This window comes from Anomaloglossus baeobatrachus, chromosome 8 (assembly GCF_048569485.1).
Source record: "Anomaloglossus baeobatrachus isolate aAnoBae1 chromosome 8, aAnoBae1.hap1, whole genome shotgun sequence".
NCBI lineage: Eukaryota > Metazoa > Chordata > Amphibia > Anura > Aromobatidae > Anomaloglossus > Anomaloglossus baeobatrachus.
This window is the reverse complement of record NC_134360.1, coordinates 160,306,155-160,333,537: the sequence shown is the minus strand read 5'-3', so window position 1 is coordinate 160,333,537 and position 27,383 is coordinate 160,306,155. Positions and strand designations below refer to the sequence as shown.

At 42.6% G+C, this 27,383-nt stretch overlaps 1 protein-coding gene across 1 annotated transcript in view; it reads left to right on the top strand.

The window, feature by feature from the left end:
• Window positions 1-27,383, top strand: part of NEK7 (NIMA related kinase 7) — a 230,903-nt gene that overhangs the window by 185,149 nt on the left and 18,371 nt on the right. The window contains exon 9 of the mRNA XM_075322170.1: window positions 24,402-24,515. Coding sequence (XP_075178285.1) covers window positions 24,402-24,515 — 114 coding nt within the window. The remainder of the gene's footprint in view (window positions 1-24,401; window positions 24,516-27,383) is intronic.

The following is a 27,383-nucleotide window of genomic DNA, read 5'->3' as shown; positions in this document are numbered from 1 at the left end:
AAACTAAGATCAGCCTGCACAAGAATGATGAGAGAGAAACATTATAAGGCTATGTTCACACTAGAAAAATGATTTTTCTTAAGAAATTTCTTAAGAAATTTCTTAAGAATGAAGGATTAGTGCACCTGCGTTAAAAAACGCACCAAAAACGCACCTGCGTTTTTGCCGCGTTTTCGGTGCGTTTTTGGTGCGTTTTCGGTGCGTTTTTGGTGCGTTTTTACCGCTGGTTGCTCCCTGCGTTATTGTGCCAATTATCTATGGCAAAAAACGCAGTTAGCTGCAGAAAAGAAGTGACATGCTCATTCTTTTTCTTAAGAAAATCTACTGAAAGAATTTTCTTAAGAAAAAAACGCAGTGTGCGCACAGCAAATTTTTTTTGCCATAGGTTTTGCTGGGGAATGTCTGCAGAAAGGTTACAAGAATTTCTCAAGAAATTTCTGCAGCAAAAACGGACCCAAAACGCAGGTAAAAAAACGCAGTGTGTGAACATAGCCTAAAGGCTTGAAACAGTTCATGCACCAAAGCACACCACGTCCAGTGTAAAACATGGAGAGGCAGTGTGATGGCCAGACATGCATGGCTTCCAATGGCCCTGGGTCACTAGTTTTTATTGATGAAGTGACTGAAGACAGAAGCAGGCAGATGAATACTGAAGAGTACAGGACAATACTTTCTGCTCAGATTCAACCATATGCAGCAAGGTTGATTGGATGGTGCTTCACAGCAAAGATTGGGCAGTGACCAAAAACATACTGCAAACTTAACCCAGAAGTTTTTAAGGCAAAGAAGTAGAATTTTCTGTAATGGCCTAGGCTATCGCCAGATCTCAACCAACTGAAGCATGCATTTTACATGCTTAAGACAAAACGTAAGGTAAAAAGATCAACAAACAAGTAACAGAGGTCAGCTGCAGTAATGACCGACAAAGCATCACAAAGGCGGAAACCCAGTATTTGGTGACATCCTTAGCTTCCAGACTTCAAGCAGTCATTGCCTGTATAGGCTTCTCCACGAAATATTAAAAATGAACATATTTTTATTGTGAAGTTACCGTTTCCAATTACCCTTTAGCCCCTGAAGTGAGGAGGCTTTGTGGAAAAAAATGGTTGTAGTCCTTAAAAGTTTCGTAGTATATTTTTGTTCAACCCCTTTCATTAAACCTGAAAGTCTGCACTTCAATTGCATCTCAGTTGTTTAATTTTAAATAAAACATAGTGGCCTGCAGAGGCCAAATCACGAATACTCGGTCACTGTCTAAAATCTTTCTGGATCTAACTATGCATATATAGTGGGTTTCATAAGTAGTGAACAAATCAACAATTTTCTATGAAAATATTCAGTTTCCACAAAAATAAGTCCTACTCCGAAAATAAGCCCTAGAAGGATCTTTTTTGAGTGCTTAAAGTAAGCCCTAGTCCAAAAATAAGTTCTAGTTGTTGTGCCATTAAAGAAGCTAGAAAAGTTAGTCTGCAACTGGACTCTTCATCAAGGAAGGCAGACATCAACAAAAGGAAGCAGACACCCTTCTCCCCTGCCCCCTCCCTGCCACTTAAAAAAAAAAAAAAAAACAAACACTCCCTAAACAAGTACAGTTGGCAATTGCCGATGGTAGAAGGGCTCGCACACAGAGATCTACATCGCTTTAAGGCCCCTCGCTATTCCAGCTGCATTGCACTGCAGCTCTCACAAACAGATTGGGTACCAGTATCGCTCAACAAAAGTGCTACTGCTTCCAGCCACCAAGGCGAACCAACCCCTGTAGGAGTCAGGACCTGACAATGAGGCAGATTTGTATGTGAGAGCCCATTCACTTTTCAACTTTGTTTGGGGGGGTCTGGTAAGGGTGATTCTTTTAGGTGGTGTCTGTTTTATTTTTGGGGTAAAACTGGCAGTACATAGAGAATAATAGATTTAAGCAGTAATTTAAACCTTTATAATTATGGTATTTACCCACTACTACTAAAGGACTGGTTCTGTACCATGACCATAGCAGATCAGATAAGCAAATGTGAATCTGAGCTAGTAATAGGATTAACACCATGTTGATGGTACAGAATGTCATGACGTGATAACATGTGAATAAATGTTGATTGTTTTTTTTTTTTTGTTCAAGAATAACTGTGGATGATCATGGGAAAGATATGACATCCCCTGAAAATTAAGCTATAGTGTATCTTTCGGAGCAAAAAATGAAGCAAAGGTGAACTAGAGAGAGTTGGGCGGAGTTCGTTTTTTTTTTTTTTCGTTTTTTTTTCATATAAACCATTTTGGTGTTTTTTGGTGTTTTTGTCTGTCTTTTACCTACTGGCTTAGTAATGGAGACATGTCCATCAGACAGCCCTATTACTATCACCAGTGCTTGACACTACACAGCTAACAACAAAGCCAACATCTCGTGGGATATGCCAAGTCTGGAGCAATTGCGCCTGGTAATTTTAGTATGGAAAGAGCCCAGTAACCATGTACATTCCCAGCCTGATATCAGCCAGAAGCTGTCTGTTTTACCTTTGCCGGTTATTAATAATGGGGCGCCCACACCATTTTTTTTTCAATAATACTTTTATTACGTTAAACAAGGCTAAGCAACCGTTAGTTCTACTTGAAAGGCGCTAAAGGGTGTAAATGTGTAATATGTAGGGGGGTTGTGAAATTACATAGCTGCAGGATAGCTATCCCTCTATTCTGTCTAATATTTATCAAAGTACATTCATATAGGAAAATAGTGTATAATTACGTGTGCTATAAATATTACACACATAAGGCCAAAGTTCATATCAGCTTAATAAACAATTAGTAGTTTTAATTAAGTATAATAACCCCATAAGTTTCAGTCCTGTGTAAATAAGACAATACATTTAATCGGTTTTTCCTGAGGACTCCCCATCTCTAGACCCAGTACTGCAATCTCCAGCTTACCGCTATGTCTGTGCTATGCTAGTAGATGGTGATGGGTGGACCTGGACTGTAAAAGTCTGGAAGCGCGCAGTTTTCAACTTACCCAGGTATTGATCCGGAAACTCGGAAAATGTAAAAAAAAATAAAGAAAATGAGAATGAAGCAAGTTTTTTTACTTACCGAGGCTCCGTCGCGGCTGTAAACTGGTCCCGCAGCCGCCCCATTCACTTCTGGGGCCGCTTATTCGCCTCATGCATATGGACTGCTTTCCCCGCCCACTGGTGACTGTGATTGGTTGCAGTCAGACCCGCCCCCAGCTTGTGTGATAGTGTCTTCTTGCAAACAATCATGGGCACTGTCTGCAAGTCTATATCGTACAGTAAAAATAACTAAAATATTTGGCATAGGGTCCTCCATATTATGATACCCAGCACAGATAAGCCCTACAGCTACAGGCTGCAGCCTCTAGCCGTGCACTTATCTTGACTGTGTATCAAAATAACAGGAAACGCATGAAACTTCTTTTTTATTTAATAAAAAAAAACAGCATGCGGTCCCCCCCCCAATTTTGATACCCAGGTATAATAAAGCCCCACAGCTGGGGGCTAGTATTCTATGGCTGGGAAGACTCTTTGGCCCGCCCCCCCCAGCCTAAAAATAGCAGCCTGCAAGTGCCCAGGATTGCTGCATGCATTAGATGCGACAATTCCAGCTTGCGACAATACCCGGTTCTTCCCTAGTGCCCTGGTCCTCTTGTAATCAGGGTAATAAGGGGTTAATAGACCACAGCTGCCAATAAACCCTACATTAGTAGGTCACCATCACATAATGGGTGTCAGGTCCGAGCATTCCTACATGAACAGTGTCCTGAAAACTGGCGTGGGTCAGTTGAATGGCTACCAAGGTCTCCCTATCTGACCCCTTTAGACTTTTATCTTTGGGGTCATCTGAATCTAGTGGTCTATGCTGTGAAGATACAAGATGTGCAGCATCTGAAACTACAGATACTGGAATCCTGTGCTAGCATTTCTTTTGCAGTCTTGCTGTGTCGCCCTGGACAAGCCAGGGGCCACAAAGCACAACACCACCACACCCCACACTCCCTGTAGGCACATCGAAGTCAGAACACAAAATCCTTGTTGCCCTCTCCAGGGGCTGATGTCCACACCAGGGGGTGGAGCCAGGCGGTTGGTCTCCACCCACCAAGGAGTTCACAGTCCTGGAGGAGGGAGAACACGGGCAGTCTAGATTTGAGGTGAAAGTGGAAGGAGCAAAGTAGAAAGTGAGCAGTAGTGAAGTGACAGCAAAAGAACCTGAAGTTGGTCCGGGTGTGTGGCCCGGACAGAACAGCAAGGTTGGCAGACGGTGGTGACCGTCTGCAGTGGAGGCCGATTGGAGTCTGCCGTAAGGACCGTGGACGGGTGGTGACCCGGCGGTACCGGACCGGCATACAAAGAGAAGCCAGCACCATTGGCAGTGGCCTTTCGGATCCCGGCAAGGCTTGGAGTCGCCGTGAATTTGCCAAATCCGTTAGTGAAGAGGACCTCCGGGTTTCCAAACAGCTAAGTCCCGATAGAAGGCAACCGTCCAACCGTGAAGGGGAGACACCGCCAAGGGCAACAGTTTCCCAGGGCCAGCGCCTGCGGGCAAAAAAGGGGCTCCTCCGGCCTACATCCAAGTCGGGGAGCGGGTTACCGGTGGGAACCCATCGCTACCAACATTAAACTTAGGTGCATGGAGAGACAGTCATCATCAACCTACAGGGAAGAAGCAACCGCAGCCGTCTGGGGGACCCGTCCATCCAGCCGTGTGTTTTAGCGAGAACTGTGTCATCGTCTCAGGCTGAGTACCCCCGTGCCGTATGGCACAGCGCTACCCCTGCGACCCTGCACCTAATCAGGCCCCGCAACCCGCCTGCTGTCCTCCCTACCTACCCCATCATCGGGCCCCGGGACAACCAACCCCCTACCCACGGAGGGGAGAAGTAACAACAAAGCTGCTCCCTGTCACCGCTCCCGGGATCCCCGTCCAGAGCAGCGGTGGTGTCCACACAATCACCACAACCGTGGGTGGCGTCACGGACAATAAAACCCCAAAACCATTCCCCTTTTCACTCACGGGCGAGGAGCGCCGCTCGAGTCCCCGGGATCCGGCCCATCGCTCGAGCCACCAAGCAGCAGCGGCAGCCGGACCCGAGCAGTGGGAGAGCGCAGCGTCCCCTCCTCCGCCCGCGACATTGCTATCAGTGTGTCAAGAGTGGCAGAAGACTGTTGCATTGACAATCCAACACAATGGGCAGCACTTGAACACATTTTATAAGTGGTCATAAAATTGTAAATAACTAATGAATGAATAAAGTTTCATTAAAACCAAGCACACGATTGTTTTTCTTGTGAAGTTCTCAAAAAGTTTGATGTGTTACATGACCCTCTTCCCATTGGAAAAAAATAAAGTTGGATCCAAAATCGCCGACTTCAAAATGGCCGCCATGTTCACCATCCATCTTGAAAAGTTTTCCCCCCTCCCATATATTGAGCCACAAACAGGAAGTTGATATCGCCAACTATTCCCATTTTATTTAGGTGTATCCATATAAATGGCGCACCCTGTATATATTTTATGTTTTCTACTTTAATCAGATCCTAAAGCAAAAGTCTTAGACTCCTTATGTCAAAACTTCATGATCGCCTTTTGAAAATATAATGAACAATATCCACAAGACTTACTGTGATCCGTTTGTATCTGGGCTGCCATTCATTTAATGAGGATGAAGGCACTACATGTAAAGGTGTATGCTTGTATTTGGGATTTCCTTGAACCACACTCCTGTTACTTGGCTCTAGAACATCTATCTGACTGGTCACTGGATAAAGTGCTTGTATCTTCCAATGTGGAAACATTTCATTTCCCAATTGTAGACTAATTGACCCGTGTAGTGGTGCGCCTTTGCTTTTAAGCCTTCTTTAATCTTCATTAATTGCCTGTTCCTGCGTTAGGCCTTTAGCGCAGTTGCGTGATTGTTTTGCTTAGATTTTGGCAATATGCCTGATCTTCTTTTTTTAATTCCCACTTAATAATGCATTATAAAAAAAATGTACAATCCAGGTCACCATTTCAAAAATTGCACTTTGCACTCAAGCAAATTATGATACACCTTAAGTTCTAAAATCTATTTTACTTTTTATTTAATGCAGTGAAGAAATTAATGAGGATCAAGTGGCAGAAACGAAATTGCAAAGTGATTTTTTTTTTGTAATTAAATTGTGCAGTGATTTTTTTTGGTGTTTTTTGATTGATATGCAAACAAGATGAGTCCAATTAATAAGGAGATGATTTGCTTTTAATACACAGACCTTTACATGCCAAAGTAGGTATTACATGCTATTTTTTCCCTTTGTCTTATTGTTAAGCGCAGCAACTGGATTCTTGACAAGGTTGTAAGTTGGTGGCTTTTCAACACAGCATGGGGAGAGAAAGCAAAAGAGAGGGAGAAAGACTGCCACCAGCCTTAAAGACAGACAGTGGGATCCTGTCCTTCCACGACACCCCAGGAATACTAATCAGGCCGCGAGGTCAGGAGAGCAAGTCAATCATTCCCCAAGATCGGCTCAGTGTGCAAGATCAAATTAGCCTGAAAAATTCAGCTGCCGAGAGGAGAAATAAAAAGGGGGGGTGAGGTGGAGAGGAGGGAGGGAGGGGGAGGTAGAGGGAGAGAGCAGCTGTCAGAGAGAAGTCGGGAAGATACACTAATGAAGCAGATGAATAGTGCATAAAGCTTCAAAATAAAAACAGGACAGTTGACATTTTTCATCTGTCAAAGCAGGAGATGCATGAAAATATACTAGTCGCGGTTGGCTCCTCCGGGGGACGTTCTGCGTGTTATTTTATTATTTTTTTTTCCCTTCCCACCTACAACGTGTGACATTAACCTGTTCACTGACAGAAGCGCCCTGCAAGGCACTGCTAGGCATCGGGATTTCAGGAATACCAGGGAAGTTGTTGGATAGAGCAGCGCTAAAGCAGAAAGAATTCTCTAGGACAAAAATACTTCACTTGAACGTATAGATGGCAGACTCCTGATTGCTTCCTGGATCTGTAACCATTGCTTTCCTAAATGTATTTGTAAGCATGAATAGGATTTGCCATTAAAGATAGTAATAGCTTCTAAAAACCAGTAAACACCTACACTTTTAAGAAGGAGATGGTGGGTGGGTACATTTTAGAATATTAGAGAGTTGCCTTAAATTATGTTATACAATTTTATTGAATTGCCCTATTGGAAGCAAGTGTCCTTTTTGATTTTAAGCCTCTCCTTGATTTCAAGGCAGTCTGGAGTCCTAGTCCTATTGAAAACATTACGGTATATATATATATATTAGTGGAATGCAAGCAGCTACTTTTTGTAGAGTTTATTTTTTTTTTTTCCTTGCATACTGTGCTCTGAGATGGACAAGGCTCTCTCTGTCCTATTATATCTCGCCACCACCATTTTTGTAGTGGGAAATACCTGTTGAGATATCAAACATAAGACTTGGTTTGGACCATTTACTTTGTGTATCTATTAAAGGGAACCAAACAAGGATTTTGGTATATGAGGTAAAGCCAGTGCAGTACAGGCACTATCAGGCACAGTCTGTACATACCCTTAGTGGGCAGCTCGGATGTTTAGGCTTTGAAATCCAAGTTTGTGAAGTTTAAAAATTCATTATCTTTTTGACTAACCGTTGCTGATAATATCTGGACGGGTTATGCACATGGATTCCCGCCCCCCCCCCCCCCCGCCGCCTGTTCTTCCCTCTCTCTGGCTCTATGCAAATTTTTCTATTCAGTAACATGACGTCGGAGTTGGCGCCTGCTCATATAGCTCACCTCAGACGTCATGTTTCTGAAGCCCGTATTACCTAGTCTTGTACCTGCGCATGCGCTCCCGCAGTCACAACAGGACTGGAGAACAGCTGATCTTACCGATTAGGTGCAGCAGACGTCTGCTACGATATCTTCTGCTGCAGCTAATCGGTAAGATCAGCTGTTCTCCAGTCCTGCTGCAACCACGCGTGCTCCCGCTGTCACAACGAGATCTGAAAAAGCGAGGGCGCATGCGCTGCCCTCTCAGGCACAAGACTAGGTAATGCGGGCTTCAGAAACATGGTGTCAGAGATAAGCACTATGTGCAAGCGCCATGTTACTGAATAAAAAATGTGCCTAGAGCCAGAGAGAGGGAGGAACAGGTGGCAGGGGGGGGGCAGGAATCCATGTGAATAACCCGCCCGGATATTATCAGCAGAGGTGCAATTGTCAGTCAAAAAGATGATGAATTTTTAAACTTAACAAACTTTGATTTCAAAGCCTAAACATCTGAGCTGCCCACTAATGGTATGTACACAATGTGCCTGATAGTGCAGTACTGCACTGGCTGCACCTTATATACCAAAATCCTGATGTTTCGTTCCCTTTAAGACTGCATTTTCTATCTCATTTGTTCCATTTTTAAGAATAAACAAACGGCATTAATTATTGTATATTCTAGAACTATTACTTATGTTTGTGTATGAATTCCTGAATTGTGAAGTGCTGCAGAATACGTTGGCGCTTTAGAAATAAAGATTATAAAAAAAATGGATTTGTGTAACTGATTCAAACAAGCAGAAGGACCCTATTGATTATCATGAGGTCCATCCGGCTTCCATTATATGTCTGTTTTTAGCATGGAAGAAAAAGTACTACAGAACCCACAGAACCCAGAATAATCATTGGCGTTTCCATTTGCATCAGTTATTTAACTTTTTTCTTTTTTTAACGTTCCATTTGTTACTAATAATAGAAGAGACAATGTCAAAACACTAGTGTGAACGTACCCTTACATCAGCTGTTATAAATTGTGATGTTACTTTGTTGGTAGAGCATGCATTGAATAATTGAGAAGGGTCGTGAGTAGCACATGCAGATTTGTAATCCTCCTCATCCATGGCGCACAACTGTTTGAAAGCACAAGCTAAAATAACTTGTACAAACAAAAGCAAAGTCACTCATCTTTTTTTAAGTTTGTTTTCAAAGTAAAAGTTTGAATAGTGCAACTTTAATGATTCAGACGCACACATTCAGTAGGTATTCACATCAGCTGATACTCCTCTGTTATACATGGATTTAGATGTACTGCTGTATTCAATAGCATTTAAAAGTATAAATTGATGGAACTACCATTTTGCTGCTTATAGAAGTACTAAAAAAAAAAAAAAATGGGGAGACAAGGGGGCTTCCATGTGTTTTATTGGTATAAGGGTATGTGCATATGATTAGGACACACTGCATTTTGGGCACTTGTCCTCTCCTGCAGGGCCCAAGTGTTGTCCGCAGGAGACCGCAGCAGCCCGTGACCACGATCCGGGTTCTAGCGCTGTGGACTTTAAGCTGTATTCTCCCAGTGGAGAACACTTGCAGCTCCGCAGCTTAAATTGACATGCTGTGGCTCAGAAACCCGCGCCGCAGGTCAGTTTATGCTGCAGGAAAAAAGCACAGAGGGCATGGGATTTCTATAAATCCCATCCACTTTGCTTTTTCTGTACAACACCGTGAGCACACTCTGCATCCAAAATGCTGCAAACACTGATTGTGTGCACATACCCTAACTGATAGCATGAAAAACTGAGTGTTCACCCTGCGCTACGCAACCAATCATAGTAATGTGCAGACTGCCGCTGACTCCTATGCAGATCACCTCCTGACTCTGGACCATGGTAGTTGATAGGAAAATAGGAAGTTCAATAGTGCTGTCTAAGGGGTACTTCACACACAGCGAGATCGCTACTGAGATTGCTGCTTAGTCACGTTTTTTGTGACCTCATTAGCGATCTCGCTGTGTGTGACACTGAGCAGCGATCTGGTCCCTGCTGTGAGATCGCTGCTCGTTACACACAGCCCTGGTTCGTTTTTTTTATTGTTGCTCTCCCGCTGATAAGCACACATCGCTGTGTGTGACAGCGAGAGAGCAACAATCCTGAATGTGCAGGGAGCAAGAGCCGGCGTCTGACAGCCTGCGGTAAGCTGTAACCAAGGTAAACATCGGGTAACCAAGGTGGTTACCCGATATTTACCTTCGTTACCAGCCTCCGCAGCTCTCATGCTGCCAGTGCCGGCTCCTGCTCCCTGCACACGCTAAGTTAAGCGGTGTGAGCTGGTAACTAAGGTAAACATCGGGTAACCATACCCGATGTTTACCTTAGTTACCAGTGTTCGGAGTTTCCAGACGCCGGCTCCGTGCAAGCGCAGCGTCGCTTGCACGTCGCTGCTGGCTGGGGGCTGGTCACTGGTCGCTGGTGAGATCTGCCTGTTTGGCAGCTCACCAGCGACCATGTAGCGATGCAGCAGCGATCCTGACCAGGTCAGATCGCTGGTCGGATCGCTGCTGCATCGCTAAAGTGTGAAGGTACCCTAAATCCACTTTTATTGCTGCTATGTTAAAACCATGGTAAATGCCAAACAAACACAGTTGACATGGGTAAAATGAATGTGTTTTCCGCCCCAAACCAAGACCTTCCTCAGGTTCAATAGTTCATACTAGTAAAACCAAGAAAGTTCTAGTACAGAACCGAAAACTTGTTCTTTTTACCTATGTCAACTTTTTTTTTTTTTAAACCCTGTTTAACACACCAGCCCATCAATAAGTGGTTTTAATCAGACATCACTAGTAGTGATGAGCGAGTATGCTTGTTACTACTCGGTACTCGCACGAGTATCACTGTACTCGGGCTACTCGGCGGGTACCGAGTAATTTTGCAATACTCGTGCTTTACTCGTGGTCTTCATTTCTGCATGTTGGCGCTCTTTTGAGAGCCAGCCCTCATGCAGGGATTGGCTGGCAGACCACTGCAATGCCACAGCCCTGTTAGTTGTGGAATTGCAGTGATTGGCTGGCCTGCACAGCGTGACCGAGCCTTTATACCGGCCGGCGCGCTGTGCTCTGTACACAGCCATCTCATATTCCCTGCTTTCCACGCCCACAGGCGCCTATGATTGGTTGCAGTGAGACACGCCCCCACGCTGAGTGACAGGTGTCACACTGCACCCAATCACAGCAGCCGGTGGGCGGGTCTATACTGTGCAGTAAAATAAATAAATAAATAATTAAAAAATCCGGCGTGCGGTCCCCCCAATTTTAATACCAGCCAGATAAAGCCATACAGCTGAAGGCTGGTATTCTCAGGATGGGGAGCTCCACGTTATGGGGAGCCCCCCACCCTAACAATATCAGTCAGCAGCTGCCCAGAATTGCCGCATACATTATATGCGACAGTTCTGGGGCTGTACCTGGCTCTTCCCGATTTACCTTAGTGCGTTGGCAAATCGGGGTAATAAGGAGTTAATGGCAGCCCATAGCTGCCACTAAATCCTAGATTAATCATGTCAGGCGTCTCCCCGAGATTCCTTCCATGATTAATCTGTAAATTACAGTTAAAAAACACACACACCCGAAAAATCCTTTATTAGAAATAAAAAACACTAACAAAGTCCCTCATTACCAATTTATTAACCCCGACAAACCCTCCATGTCCGGCGTACTCCACGGACTCCGGCGTCGCGTCCAGCTCTGCTGCATGGAAGTGACAGGAGCTGCAGAAGACACCGCCGCTCCGGTCACCTCCACGCAGCTAATGAAGGGAATAGCGCGATCAGCTGCTGTCAGTCAGGTAACTCCCGGCCACCGCTGGATCCAGCGGTGGCCGCGATTAACTTCAGTGACAGCAGCTGATCGCTATACTCACCTCAGTTGGTGCATGGAGCTGACTGGAGCGGCGGTGAGTAGCGCGATCAGCTGAGCTGTCACTGAGGTTACCCGCGGCCACCGCTGCATCCACCGCTGGATCCAGGTAACCTCAGTGACAGCTCAGCTGATCGCTATACTCATCTCATTAGCTGCGTGGAGGTGACCGGAGCGGCGGTGTATTCTGCAGCTCCTGTCACTTCCATGCAGCAGAGCTGGACGCGACGCTGGAGGACTGTGGAGTACGCCGGACATGGAGGGTTTGTCGGGGTTAATAAATTGGTAATGAGGGACTTTGTTAGTGTTTTTTATTTCTAATAAAGGATTTTTCGGGTGTGTGTGTTTTTTAACTGTAATTTACAGATTAATCATGGAAGGAATCTCGGGGAGACACCTGACATGATTAATCTAGGATTTAGTGGCAGCTATGGGCTGCCATTAACTCCTTATTACCCCGATTTGCCAACGCACTAGGGTAAATCGGGAAGAGCCGGGTACAGTCCCAGAACTGTCGCATCTAATGTATGCGGCAATTCTGGGCGGCTGCTGACTGATATTGTTAGGGTGGGGGGCTCCCCATAACGTGGAGCTCCCCATCCTGAGAATACCAGCCTTCAGCCGTATGGCTTTATCTGGCTGGTATTAAAATTGGGGGGACCGCACGCCGTTTTTTTTAATTATTTAATTATTTATTTCACTGCACAGTATACACACACCGGCTGCTGTGATTGGGTGCAGTGAGACAGCTGTCACTCAGTGTGGGAGCGTGTCTCACTGCAACCAATCATAGGCACCGAAAAGCAGGAAAGCAGGGAATAGGAGATTGATTAATGAGCGGCCGGCTTTTTCAAAAGAGGAAAAGCCACCGGAGTTTGAACAGCTGTGCAGCGCCGCGGCAGTGATCGGGGAACGGTAAGTAAGAGAGAGGGGGGGGAACTGACCGACAGACTGTGAGAGGGGGACAGACAAGACAGAGAGAGACAGACCGACGGACTGAGGGAGATAGAATAAAAAAAAAAAAATTACCGACATCGCTAGTAAAAAGCACAAAACGTGCGTTTTGGACATCGGAGTGCCACACAAGGTTTTCATGTAAAATCTTTCATGTATTAATCTCAAAAAGTAACATACACCAGCTCTATCTCACTATTGGGTATGTGCCCTTAACATTTCCGCCATGAAAAATCATTTTGGTGTCATTTTGGAAGGTTTTCTGGTGAGTCCGGAAAAATGGCGTAAAACTTGGACAAAATTGTTCACAGCTGTGACTTTTGAGTGATAAATGCTTCAAGGGGTCTTCCCCATGCTGATGCCATGTCATTTGAGCACTCCTCTGAGACTTTTGTGACATTTTTAGGGTTTCTACATGCTGCCGGGGGGTCATTTCACAAAAATACTCGGGTCTCCCATAGGATAACATTGGGCTCGGTGCTCGGGCCGAGTACACGAGTATCTTGGGAGGCTCGGCCCGAGCTTCGAGCACCCGAGCTTTTTAGTACTCGCTCATCACTAATCACTAGTGATGGGCGAACACCCCAATGTTCGTGATCGGGAGACTCTCCCAAACCTTTTGTTAAGTTCAGATTCTGAGATAATGCAAACTTGTGTTAAAACTCCGAGCTTGGACTTTACAGTTATGGGATGGGGCAGTTGGGTTTGTAAAATAAAGAATATAGTTAATAATAAACATTGTCATTATGCTTACCGCTCCCGTGATGTGTCCTGCAGACCCGCTCAGCCTCTGTCTCTCTGCCGCATCTGCTTCCGGGTCCGATCACTAACTTCTCAGGGTATTAACTGCACTGATCGTCACTCGGCGGTTTTTGGCCGTGTTCGCGGTGACGTCAGGGTTCACCTGAGTTCATGAGCCATGGACTTGATTGAACTTTGACTGTCACTGTCCGAGTCTCGTATCGGTAGCACCCGGCACGGCGCACACTCACCTTACAGGAGTGGGTTAGCTGCATGTATTTCCATGCAGCTGAGGCACTCCTGTCAGGAGCGTGTGCGCCATGCTGAGTGATACCGATGTGAGACTCATGCAGTGAATACCACCAGAAGTTAATGATCAGACCCGGAAGCCGAAGCGGTCTCCGGCTGAGCGGGTCTGCAGGACGCGTTGCGGGACTGGTAAGTATAATCCTAATTTTTACTAATGTGCTTTTTTTTTTTTTTTTTTTTTTTTTTTATTTTTTACAGCCCCTGGGCCCGAACTGGACGCAAACTGTAACACGAGCTTCCCTGGAAAACGTGTTTGGGACTGTGTGCTCCAACACTGTGTTTGGTACGGACCCCGAACTTTACAGTTCGGGTTCGTCCATCACCAGACAGCACCATTTGACTTCCTATTTTCCTTTTCGCTTCCTATGTTACATAAAGAAATAGATTACATACAGTGGCTTGAAAAAGTATTCATACCTCATAAACCTTGACATTTTTTTCACATGGCACCCACAAGCTTAAATGTGTTTTATGTGATCTACCAACATAAAATAAGTATTTGTGAAAGAAACGATACATGGATTTCTAAATATTTTAAAAAAATATATTAATGTGAAAATTGACACGTGTATTTGTATTCCACCCCCTTGAGTCAGTACTTTTGTAGGACCACCTTTCCCTGCAATAACTGCTGCAAGTCTTTTGGGGTTTGTTTTGAACAGCTTTGCATATCTAGACGCTGACATTTTTGCCTATTCCTCTTTTTCAAATAGCTCTAGCTCAGTGAGATTGGATGGAGATGTCTGTAAACACCAATTTTCAAGTCTTGTCACAGATGCGCACTGGGATTAGGTTCTGGACTGTGACTGGGCCATTCCATTGTAGCTCTTGTATGTTTAGGGTCATTGTCCTGCTGACACCACAATGTTTGATGGTGGGGATTGCGTTTTCAGGGTGATGTGCATTGTTAGTTTTTCGCCATACACAGCTTGCATTTAGGCCCAAAAGTTCTACTTTGGTCTCATCTGACCAGAGCATCTTCCATTTGATATTGGTGTCCTCTACATGGCTTTTTGAAACTGCTGACAGGGCATCTTATGGCTTGATTTAAAAAATGTCTTTCTTCTTGCGACTATTCCATAAAGGCCAGATTTGTGGAGTACACTATTTGTCCTGTGGACAGATACTCCCACCTGAGGTGTGGATCTCTGCTACTCCTCCAGAGTGACCATGGGCCTCTTTTCTCTAAATTGGTGCTCTCCTTGCTTGGGGTGGCACTTTAGGTGGACAGCCATGTCTTTGTAGATTCGTAGTAGTGTCATATTCCTTCCATTTTTAGATGATTGATTGATCAGTGCTCCATCAGATGTTCAGAGCTTGGACTATTTTCCTCTAACCTATCCCTGCTTTACTTTTCTCAACAACTTTATCCCTGACCTGTCTGGTGTGTTTCTTGGTTTTCATGATCCTTTTTGAGCTTTAATGTTCTCAAACAAACCTTTGAGGCCTTCAAAGACAGCTAATTAGGTGACTTCTGGAAGCAATGGGTCCCTCAGGATTTTATATAGGGGTATTGGACTACAGAAGGGTGAATGAAAACGCACGTCACAATTTTAAGATTTATATATTTAAAATATTTATAATACCCTGTATCAATTCCTTTACACTTTACAAATACCTGCTACTTAGTATTGGTATATTGCGTAAAATCCCAATAAAATGCATTTATTTTTGTGGGTGTAATGTGAAAAAATGTGTTAAAGTTTGAATACTAGTGTTCATTTAGTGTACATTTACTTTACCTATTAACTCTGTTTGACCTTGTCCCATCTTAAAGTCTTGAAATATTTTTAGTTCTTGTTCTTCTGTTTTTTTTGGACCCAATTCATCAATGTTTTTATGACTGAACTCTTAAGGGTGCTTTACACGCTGCGACATCGCTAGCGATCTCGTTAGCGATGTGACACGCCAGATCACAGATGTGATCTGCCGAGATCGCACATAGGTTGGTTTTTGTAGCGCCGGTCACATGTGCGATCTCGGCAGATCGTATCTGCGATCTGGCGTGTCACATCGCTAATGAGATCGCTAGCGATGTCGCAGCATGTAAAGCACCCTTTACTCCAGTTTTGACCACTTTGCGCCTTGTGTGATTCATGAAGAAGCGTTCGCCTATTAATGAATCAGGATCCTCCTACTCTGCTTCCCATCCTGCCCCACACCCTCATCAATACCGGCGTGAAAAACTCGTTGCACAAACAGTTTGTAAATTTTTAAGTTTGTTTAGTTTGGTTTTCAAGCGTTAACACTTGATTTAGGGCTTTGGTGTAATCACCTATGCTGTGCCACTTTATAGTCTAAGGCACTGTGCGCACTAGACGTTTTTGCTGCGTTTTTTGCGGCGGTTTTATCGCGTTTTTGTGCTGAAAACGCTGTGACATTGCTTACCCAATGTCTATGGGTTTTCAGAAGTGCTGTCGGCACACAGCGTTTTGTTGTAGCTGCGTTTTTGTGGTGACCACAAAAACGCAGCATGTCAATTATTACTACGTTTTTCACTCATTGAATGCAGTGCACAAAAACGCAGGTAAAAACGCATCGCATCGCGTTTTTACCGTGGGTGCGGTTTTTGCGGACAAAAACGCAGAGTGAAAAAAACGCCTAGTGCGCACATAGCCTTAATCTAAGTGGCATTAAATGCTTACAGGTGGTGCCAATTGTGATGTTACATTGCACCAGGAAGTAAAGAACCTTTTAATTCTAGTCGCATGTATAGGAGTATGTAAGACTTTTTGTCAAACTCCTTTAAGACATTAGTAACACTTAATTAAAAAATGGTGTTCTTTACTTGGCAGTTAACACTGCTCCTTATATTGTCTCCCTGGTGCAGTTCTTTCTCCCTTGAGCTATATAATTGTCTAGTATGTGTAAGGATAGCACTGTCCGCTGCTAAAGACATGCCAAGAACAATCGGTAATTAAACACTATTGCAAGCACTTTCCCTATGGCAGCAATATTGTTTATTTGTACTCAACGCTTATGTATTTGGACCGATGTATGAGATACATACTGTGTGTGTGTGTGTGGGGTGTGTGTGTGTGTGTGTGTGTGTGTATATATATATATATATATGTATATATATATATATATATATATATATATATATATATATATATATATATATATATATATATATATATTATATTATATTATATTATATTATATATATTTATATATATATATATATATATATATATATATATATATATATATATATATATATATATATATATTATTAATATATATATATATATATATATATATATATATTATTATAATATATATATATATATATATATATTATTATAATATATATATATATATATATATTATTATAATATATATATGTATATATATTATTATAATATATATATGTATATATATTGGTATTTCTGTAGCATCTTTTTTAAAGTACCGTACTTTTCGGACTATAAGACGCACCGGACCATAAGACGCACCCTGGTTTTAGAGGAGGAAAATAGGAAAATAAAATTTTAAGCAAAAACTGTGGTCATGACACACTGTTGGATCTGCTGCCTACACTAATGTCCCCAAATTCTCTGCTAAGGTACCCCATCCTGGTAATGATCCTCCTGCCTTGTATATGTCCCCATCCTGGTATATGCCCTTATCCTGCTATATACTGGCATCCTGCTATATACCCCCATCCTGCTATATACCCCATCCCGCTATATGCTCCCCATCCTGCTATATACTGCCATCCTAGTATATGCCCTTATCCTGCTATATGGCATGTATCCTGTATCACACAAAAAAATAAATGTTTATACTCACCTTTCCTCGCGCCTTGCAGCATCGCTCCTCCCCCTGTCTGTGGCGGCAGCAGCACTGCTGACCTGTGTGGAGCCGTCACTGTTCCCTGCAGCATCGCCCGTCCTGCTGTCTGCCAGTCAGCTGACCTGTATGACTAGCGGTGCGCACAGCGATGACGCTGTGCTCACCGCTCGCTACACAGATCAGCTGGCCAGCAGACAGGAGGACATTGCAGTGCTGCAGGGGAACGGTGATGGGGTGAGTATACTGATTCACTGCCCCCGGCACTGACCTGTGTGGAGCCGTTCCCCTGCAGCATCGCGATGTCCTCTTATCTGCCGGCTGATGTGTGTGGAGAGCGCGCAAAGGGATGACATCATCTCCGTGCTCACCGCTCGCTACACATCAGCTGGCCGGCAGACAGGAGGAGATCGCGGTGCTGCAGGGGAACGGTGACGGGTGAGTGTACCGTACTTATTCACTGCCCCCCGCGCTGATGATGATGTACGGGAGGCAGTTAAATACAGCCGCACATGATCACTCCAGGCTGTAGTTGCCAGGGGTGATCACAGCCGGCTGTTAATTATGCGCGCATCTCCCGCCCATCATTCTGCCCACCTGTCAGCGCTGGCTTCAGAGATGATGGGCGTGCATATGTAATGAGCGGGCCCACGTGGTTACGGCAGGCGCTGCTACAGCCTGCTCGTGCCGCCGATGACCTGCTCCACTGCAGCACCCTTATTCCTGGCCTCAGCCCTATATTCAGACCATAAGACACACCCCCCACTTTCCACCAATATTTGTGGGGAAAAAAGTGCGTCTTATGGTCCGAAAAATACGATATATATGTGTACACACACTGTATACTTTAGTCTGCACATGCTCTACTCATTCATATACTGAAGTTAATGGTGCAATATTAATAAATCTTCGTGGGTAATTCCGAAACACTTTGGTGTCAGGGGTTGCAAGCCAGTTCAGTGTTCATATAGGTTATCTGCAGGGGTTACGACTCTAACCATGCACTACAAATATTTATCTGCAGACAATTGTCAGATCCAGCTAATTTGTTAACCTCCGCTCATTATCCTTTGTTTATTACCAACACAGACATCAGATTAAGAGCAGATGGTTATTAAGTAAGCTAGATCCGCTGATAATTTACAGATGAATATCTCATTTACTTGGCAGGTCTTAAGACACATTAAATTAAAATGGGCCGATCATTTGTCGATGGACTTAAACACATTATAAATTGCATCGGTCAATATTGGAATTTTTCAGTTGCTGTTGCAACCAGTGCTCATCACTGTCCATAAAAATAATCCAATATGTCTGAGCGGTGTTTTGAACGATATAGAATGCTTGTTTCACCAACCTAAACATCAGTCATTCGTTTTGGTCAAAATTACTCTTTTCATTGGAGTTTTATCGAATGTGTAAGGACGCTGTTATTCCCGAGCGCCATATAAATGTGAACTGCTTGTTTCCTGAATTTCTATCTGTGCACATTACACCTTTTAGTGCTGAGGTTTTCTAATATTGGACCAGAAGTTTTAGAATTAACAGAGTTATCTCCTGATATAACGTAATTGTAGGCACTTAGAGGGGGTCACATTAGTAGTGGAAAACATCTTTCCTCTAAGGGTACCGTCTTGCTAAATGACGTACAAGCGATTCCGACCACAATGCGACCTGGTCAGGATCACTGGTACGTCGCTACAGGGTCGCTAGTGAGCTGTCAAACAGTCAGATCTTCCCAACGACGCAGCAACGATACGGCGGTCGCTGGGACCCTGTCACATAGCACAATTTAAACCTTGATTAGTAACACAGGCGTGCATCCACATTGCCTTTTCCGCCCCCCCGCTCCGAGTGGTGGTCGCAACTGCATTGTGACTGTGCAGCCTTGCCTTTAGAGTAGGCAACATGATAGCGCTTCCATCCTTCTCCATCCTACAGTCCCGATGCAAAATGGGCTTTATTACGATCTGCTGCTACACGCGGTCCGTGACAAAGTGAATTCAGCCCTCTGAAATGTACAGCGATCTACAAGTCAGAACAGAGGATGGAAGTGGCCAATCCAAACGCAGTAGCAATCACCAATCAGAACAGAGAGGGCGTGGAAAACAACGAATATGCACGCCTACGTGAGTTACGAATGAGGTCGTTGGGTAAGGTGTCAAACACACAGATGTGTGCTGCCCTGTAGGAGCCTGACAACCAAAAAATGAACCAGAGAAGTGTGTAACGATCAGCGATTTCACAGCAGGGGCCAGGTTGCTGCTTAGTGTCACACACCGCGAGATCGCTGATGAGGTCACTGGTACGTCTCAAAACCTGTGACTCTGCAGCGATCTCACTAGTGATCTCGCTATGTGAGAAGTACCCCTAACACTTTCCTAATTTTCTTCTGTTGTCTACACTACTCCTGTAATCTCATCTCTAACAGGCTCTTAAATACCTTCTATTGTTGTAGTTTTGATCCTTCCAGCTGCAGGAATCGGACCAACTCAGCAGGGCATGTCACTGGTGAGAGCTGAGATGAGTGAAGTGTGATCTGGGCATGTGTGCCCAGACTGCTGTCCCTCACATAGAGGCAGCCCTGCCCCCAGTAGTGACGTGCCCTGCTCAGTTGGTCCGACTCCAGTCTGCAGCCAGAAGGATCAAAGCTACAACAATAAAGGTATTTACTGAATTGTAAAGCGCTGCGGAATATGTTGGCGCTATAGAAATAAAGATTATTATTATTATTATTATTTACGAACCTATTAGAGATCAGGAGCAGAGTACATAGCAGAAGTATCTTAGGAAAGTGTTAGGGAGAGTTAGGATAAAAGAAAGGGTCACATTAGTAGTGGAAAACCTCTTTAACTTGTGCACTTCTTCAATAGTTGTTTCATTACCTCTGTGTTATCTGGTGTTTAACCCCTCTCTGCTGGAGCCAGTTTTCATTTTAGTAAACAAGTCAAATTCTTCATTTCTGAATTATTTTATCTGGTATTAACTTTTGAATGCTTGCTCATACCCCAGAGATACCGAGATTGTTTTGGGGTAACACATTGTAATTTGTTAGTGGTAATGTTTTGTCAATATAATTTGAGTTTTATAAAAATATCAGATTTATTTTTATAAAAATTAAAAAATTGCAATATTTGTGTTATGCAATTGTCATACCACAAACAAATTTAATAAACATTTATCATGTTTACCTTGCATATTTTTTTTAAACATCCCCTTATTTCTTATTTTCTTAGAAAGTTTAAAAGCTTAAAATTCAGCAGCATTTTTTAATCTTTTCAACCAATTTTACCGAACCTATAACCTTCTTTTTTTTTTTCTTCTTTTTTTATTGATCACTTCACTTTTGAATTAACTAAGGATCCGCAAAATTCAAAACCATATTTAGGGAGTTTGCCTTAATTCCTATAAAACACCTGAAGGCTTTAAAGTTGAATGATTTAAAAAGAAAAAAATATATATATATTTTTTCCATTAAAGGTTAATTGATTGGACAATTCCTTCTCAATCTCCATGTTTCTCCCTTGTAAAACAATAACCTCTATACTTTCCTCCAGTGCCATTTCAGCAGTGTTGGCACTGGCTGTCCCCGGCATTGTGTGACATAATGTCATGCGATCCCTTTGGCCAATCAGCGCTGACTTCACTCTTCAATCCTTTGGCCGTAATTGACATCCGGAGGAAGTAAGAGCTCCCTGGAACAGCACCGTAGGAGTATAGGTGGTGTTATTTCACTGTGGAAAACATAGTGATTGAGAAGGGGTTTTCTGAGAAGGGGTTTTCTGAGAAGTGGACACCTACATTTAAAAAAAAAAAAAAATTAAGCCTCAAATTCACAAGGGTTTCCATAAGAAAATGGACATGACCACAATTTCTCCCGGATTGAAATAATTTTTATTAAACAATTTTCATACAAACAATGCAAAACAAACAGTAAATGGACATGACAACAATTTCTCCCAAACACTGCAATACTTTGTGTGGTCAGAAGCTACTAGCTGAGAATGTTGTAACAATTTTTTTTGCAATGCAATTTTGGCCTGAATACGTTGTAGGCACCATGTCACTTTTTCAGAGCTACTGAAGTACCAAAACTGAAACTCCATGCAAATGACCTAATTTGGGATAGTGCACGCTTTAATGAATTAATCTAGCATATTAAAGGGAACCTGTCAAGTGTAATATGCAGCCAGGACCACAAGCAGTTCTGAGTGCATATTGCTAATCCCTGCCTAACTGTCCCTGTATACACTAGCATAGATTAAGTATTTCAAAAGATCTTTTATCGTATGCTAATGAGCGCGGGGACTAGTCCCAAGGGCATTGCTTCCCTGGCTAATCGGCTCTATTAGTATATTAGTACGCCCCTGTGGGTGTGCTAACATGCTAATTAATGTGCAGCGTCACAGTATGATCTCTCACCTCTCCGCTGCCATCAGCGCCCGACACTGGATTTCGGCTCAGTGTGCATGACCCCGTAGTTCCAGTCATGCGCACTATGAAGTCTGGTGTACACGTCCTGGCTTCAAACTGAAATAATGCGCATGTTCGAACCTCCGGGGTCATGGGCACTGAGCCGAAATCTAGCATCAGGAGGCAATGGCAGCGGAGAAGTGAATGTGACCATACTCTGATGCTGCGCATTCATTAGCATGTTAGTACGCCCACAGGGGCGTTCTAACATGCTAATGGAGCCGACTAGCCAGGGGAACTAACGCCCAGGGGACTAGTCCCCTCGCTCATTAGCATACGATAAAAGATGTTTAGAAATACTTTTTCTAAAGATCTCTTTATCTATGCTAGTGTATACAGGGACGCTTAGTCAGGGATTAGCAATATGCACTCAGAACTGCTCGTCGCTCTGGGTGCATATTGCACCTGACAGGTTCCATTTAATAAGTATTTTTCACTTGTAGGTGCTTCACAAAATTTGGCCTGTGACACAAAAAAAGTGGGGATTTTTTTTGTGTTCCTACGACCCCAATTTTTCAAGCGCATAATAATTGTGAAATTTGCGGTTCCAATGTCTCCATCTGTACATAGTTACCCAAGTGTAGTAAAAAATTACTGTCTGGGCAAGTGGCGGTCCAAAGAAGAGCATTTTTCATTTTTAAGTGTATATTGGAAAGGCATGTTGATTTGTCACATTAACAGAGTCCCTAATGTGTGAGAGCAGTAAAGTGTCCCAACCTCTAAAATGTGACCCCATTTTACAAGCTACACCCCTCCATGAATAAATGTAGAGGTGCACTGAGCATATTGACACCACAGGTGTTTCATGAAATTTTGTCATTAGTCCATGAAGATGAAAACAAATTTAATAATGAAAAAATGGTGTCTGCCTTCTTTTGGGGGGTATGTTTTCAAAAAAAATAAGACCTTCCTCGAAAATAAGCCCTAGCGCATTTTTGGTGGACAAAAAATATTTCACACTGTGCTATTTTCGGGTAAAAAAATAAATGTATCTATATGAGGTAGGTAAGCTTTCCAGAGTGTTTTAGCAACAAAGAAGACCCTTATTTTTCATTCACAGATGACCAAGATGATTGGGGGCTTTTTCTTCATGGAAGACTTGACGTTTCATTAGTAGTATTTTAAATATTTTTCTGCTTTTTAGGTTGGGTTTCCATTTATCCTCAATCTTTTATTTGAATCTGCAAAGACCTGATTCAAACTGGACCACTGTCAGAACTAGTCACTATAATGAGGCAGGTGACGTTACTCTGATGGCTGATCTTACCCATGCTAAAAGACACAGGACACTGTAGGCGCAGAGGCAGACGACAACATGGGCAATACAGAGTCCAAAGTTGACTCAATGTGCGTCATTATGGTGATTGGTTTTGTCGGGGGTTTGTCTGGATCCAGTTTTCAGAATTGTAGACATTAAACCATTATACTGGTCGGTGCTTATTGTGGGTCATAGGATAACTGTGAACCATTGCTTTATTCAGATTTTTGGAACAGAATAAACAGCAGCTAAGGATTTTGCCATTCTCCATGTAGTGTAAGTGATCAGATGGGTTTATTCTTCTGGTTAGTACAATTACAGTGATACCTCGTGTATATACAAGTTTTTTTGTTTTGCTACTTCTATACATTTTAAAACATGTTTGTTTTATCTCCACATTTTGAATTTTTTTTTTTATTTGCTTTCTATTCTGTTTATTGGGAGATTGAACAATTGTAACTAAGAGCTGCAGCTTTTTTTTTTTCTTTGATAAATCTAGGTATGGGCTTGTGTTTTGCTGGATGAACTGCCGTTTTCATTGACACTATTTTTGATTGCATAAGATTCTTTTGTTCGTATTCCATTCTTTTTATGGGCAATATGATGAAAGAATAGTTTTTGGGGTTTTGTTTTGGTTAATGTGACCATATTTTTATTTTTTTTACCTTGTCTTGTGCGCCATCTTTATACATTGGATATAGGTTATTTTAATCCGGTTGTGATTATAGCTATATTTATTTTAATGAACTAACATTAATTTGCAGGGTAATTATAATATATATATATAATATTTTGTGAGAGCAGATTTCAGACTCTACAAACCGTTCATGAATGCCTAGGGTATTATTCTTCCTCTCCATGGGTGCTCTCATAGAAGATCTACTCTCAGACCATCTTAAGAAACCTAAAAAACACAAACTTATATCTTTGGATTTACTGCAACTGTCTTTTTTTTTTTTTTTTTCCTCCTCTCCTCTTTCACCTTCTGTGTCTCAAGAGCTCATCCATGTCTTTTAAAAAAAAAATTAAAACCAAGTAACCAGCAAAAGGCCAAGTTTACAAATGGTGGTTGTGTAGCGGCACAACATTGCCTTTCCACTAACATCAAAATTATAATAGTTGGGACTTGTTTTTTCAGAGTGGTTTGTATTTTGTCTGCATCTTATACTGAATAAGAAATGAATGTGTGAACTCTTATTTTGATATTTTGATTTATTATAGATGGCGGCATTGCAAAGTCCTTTTTATGGAGACAAAATGAACCTGTACTCCTTGTGTAAGAAGATAGAGCAGTGTGACTATCCTCCTCTGCCATCTGACCACTATTCTGAGGAGGTACGTCAATGGATTTCTGTCATCTTTTTTTTCTGCTTTTAACCTTTTTTTTTTTTTTTTTGAGACTCCTTTTAACGTTCAGCCGTGTATTTGGAATTATGAGCACTTGAGGGCATACTATATGTAAGATGGTTAGTCTGCTGTCTCATTTATAAGGAATAGTATGTTTTTACCTCTACTATCATACTATAGTATCATATCATACTAACAAGAAGCCGAATGGATGCCCAATTGGCCAACTATTATTTAAGCAGTGGTTTGTAAAGCACGAGATCGGTCATTTAACATAGTCTTTACAAACCTATTTTTTTGTTTTGTTTTATTTTTTTATTACTAGATTTCTTTTTTCTCACTAAGGAATTTTAGCCAAGTAAATATTTGCAAATATGTACAAAAAATACAGCTCTGACAAAAATTAAGAGTCCACATGTTTATAAAAATCAGTTTCTTTACATGTCTGACAGCCATTTCATTCAAGTGTCAGTTGAATTCCAACCAGAGTACAGATCGGCAGAGGACAAAAGTGACTATCCACTAACCGAGATAACCGTCATCTTATTCAAATGTCACTCAGCAACCACAGGAGGACATCAAGTGACCTACAAAAGGAATGGCAAATGGCAGCTGGGGTGAAGTGCATGGCAAGAACAGTTTGTAACAGGCTCCTATAGGCAGGGCTCAAGTCATGTAAAGCTAGAAAAAAGCCTTTCATCAATGAGAAGCAAAGGAGAGCCAGGCTGAAGTTTGTCAAAGACCATAAGGATTGGACCATAGAGGACTGGAGTAAGGTAATCTTCTCTGATGAGTCTAATTTTCAGCTTTGCCCAACACCTGGTTGTCTAATGGTTAGACAAAGACCTGGAGAGGCGTACAAGCCACAATGTCTTGCACCCACTGAAATTTGGTTGACGATCGGTGATGATCTGGGGATGCTTCAGCAAGGCTGGAATTGGGCAGATTAAACTTTGTGAAGGACATATGAATCAAGATGCATACAAGGTTATCCTGGAAATACAGTTGCTTCCTTCTGCTCAGGCAATGTTCCCCAACTCTGAGGACTGTTTTTTTTCAGCAGGGCAATGCGCCATGCCACACAGCTAGGTCAATCAATGTGTGGATGAAGGACCACCACATCAAAACCCTGTCATGGCCAGCCCAATCTCCAGACCTGAACCCCATTGAACACCTCTAGAATGTAATCAAGTGGAAGATGGATCGTCACAAGCCATCAAACAAAGAAGAACTGCTTAAATTTTTGCGCCAGGAGTGGCATAAGGTCACCCAAAAGCAGTGTGAAAGACTGGTGGAAAGCATGCCAAGACGCATGAAAGCTGTGATTAAAAATCATGGTTATTCCACAAAATATTGATTTCTGAACTCTTCCTGAGTTACAATATTAGTATTGTTGTTACTAAATGATTATGAACTTGTTTTTGCATTATTTGAGGTCTGAAAGCAATGCATTGTTTTGTTATTTTGACCATTTCTCATTTTCAGAAAATAAATACAACATTTTTTGCGTGGAAATTTGGAGACGTTGTCAGTAGTTTATAGAATAAAAAAACAATTTACATTTTACTTAAAAATAAACCTATAAAGAGAAAAATCTGAAAAACTGAAAAGTTTGGAGTGGTCTATTAATTTTTGCCAGAGCTCTATACTGTTGTCAATGAGCATCATTGCAAATCAAATGTTCTCACTGGTAGATCACGAAAGACTCCAATTTAGTAGGGTTATAAAGCAATGGTAATAAGCAGTAGACCTCAAGGAAAACCATTTCTGAAGTCTGTAATCCTAGAACAGGTTACACGAGGGTTTATACAGACTCCTCTCAATTGTCTGTGTTCATGCTGGTAGTTACCGTTGTGACAAATATAGAGCCATTACTGCTCTTCCTAAGCGCAGGTCATCGTTGGAAGTCACAAAATAACTTGGCGTGATCAAAGCATTAAACAAGCACCTAAAAACTTGTGGGTCACAAGTATGCAAGGTCTACGGGAGCTTACCGCTATGAGAAAAATATTGTTGGGAAAGGAAATGGATAGTGCCATTTCTGTTCCACATAGAAAAGAGGACAATGTGAATAGATGAGAAAATAACATTTCATGCTGAAAGTAAAATCTTACGCCTGTTGTAGTAAATGTCGTGAGGCTGCTTAAATGCCTGGCTTTTTTCAATCTGATGTTTGCTGTTGGTCAGTAGGTAAAAAAAAGTCCTCAACATAATTTAATAGTCCCTTAAAGGGAACCTGTCCCCAGATTTGGCGACTATAAGCTGCAGCCACCACCACCACTGAACTCTTATATACAACATTCCAGAATACTGTATATAAGAGCCCAAGCTGTTAAGTATAACGTAAAAAACACTTTTATAATACTCATCTATGGTACAGTCCGGTCTGATGGATGTCACTGCTCTCCGGTCCGGCACCTCCTCTCTCCGGTCTGGCGCCTCCTCTCTGCTGCGATCTCCATCCTCCTTCTATCCAGCCCAGTGTGGATGACTCGTCTACGTCATCCACGATGGATGGTATTGTGCTCCTGCACAGACTCTTTTTGATCTGAGTGAAAATGAAAGTACTGTAATGTGCAGGCGTGAGGAAAGGTTAAAGACTGCCCTCGCATGCGCATGACAATAATTTGATCTGCCTTGAGCCGCAGGACCTCAATGCCGGCTAGTGTGCATCACATAGACGCGTCATGCACACGGGCCTCAGAAGAAGGATAACGGATAGCCGCCGGACTGGAGAGCAGAGACACCCATCTGACCGTGACCACCCCTTAGGTGAGTATAAATAATAAAAAAAAAGTGAGGGTTTTTTTGTTTTTTTTTACGTTCTACAAAGCAGCCTGTGCTCTTATATACAGT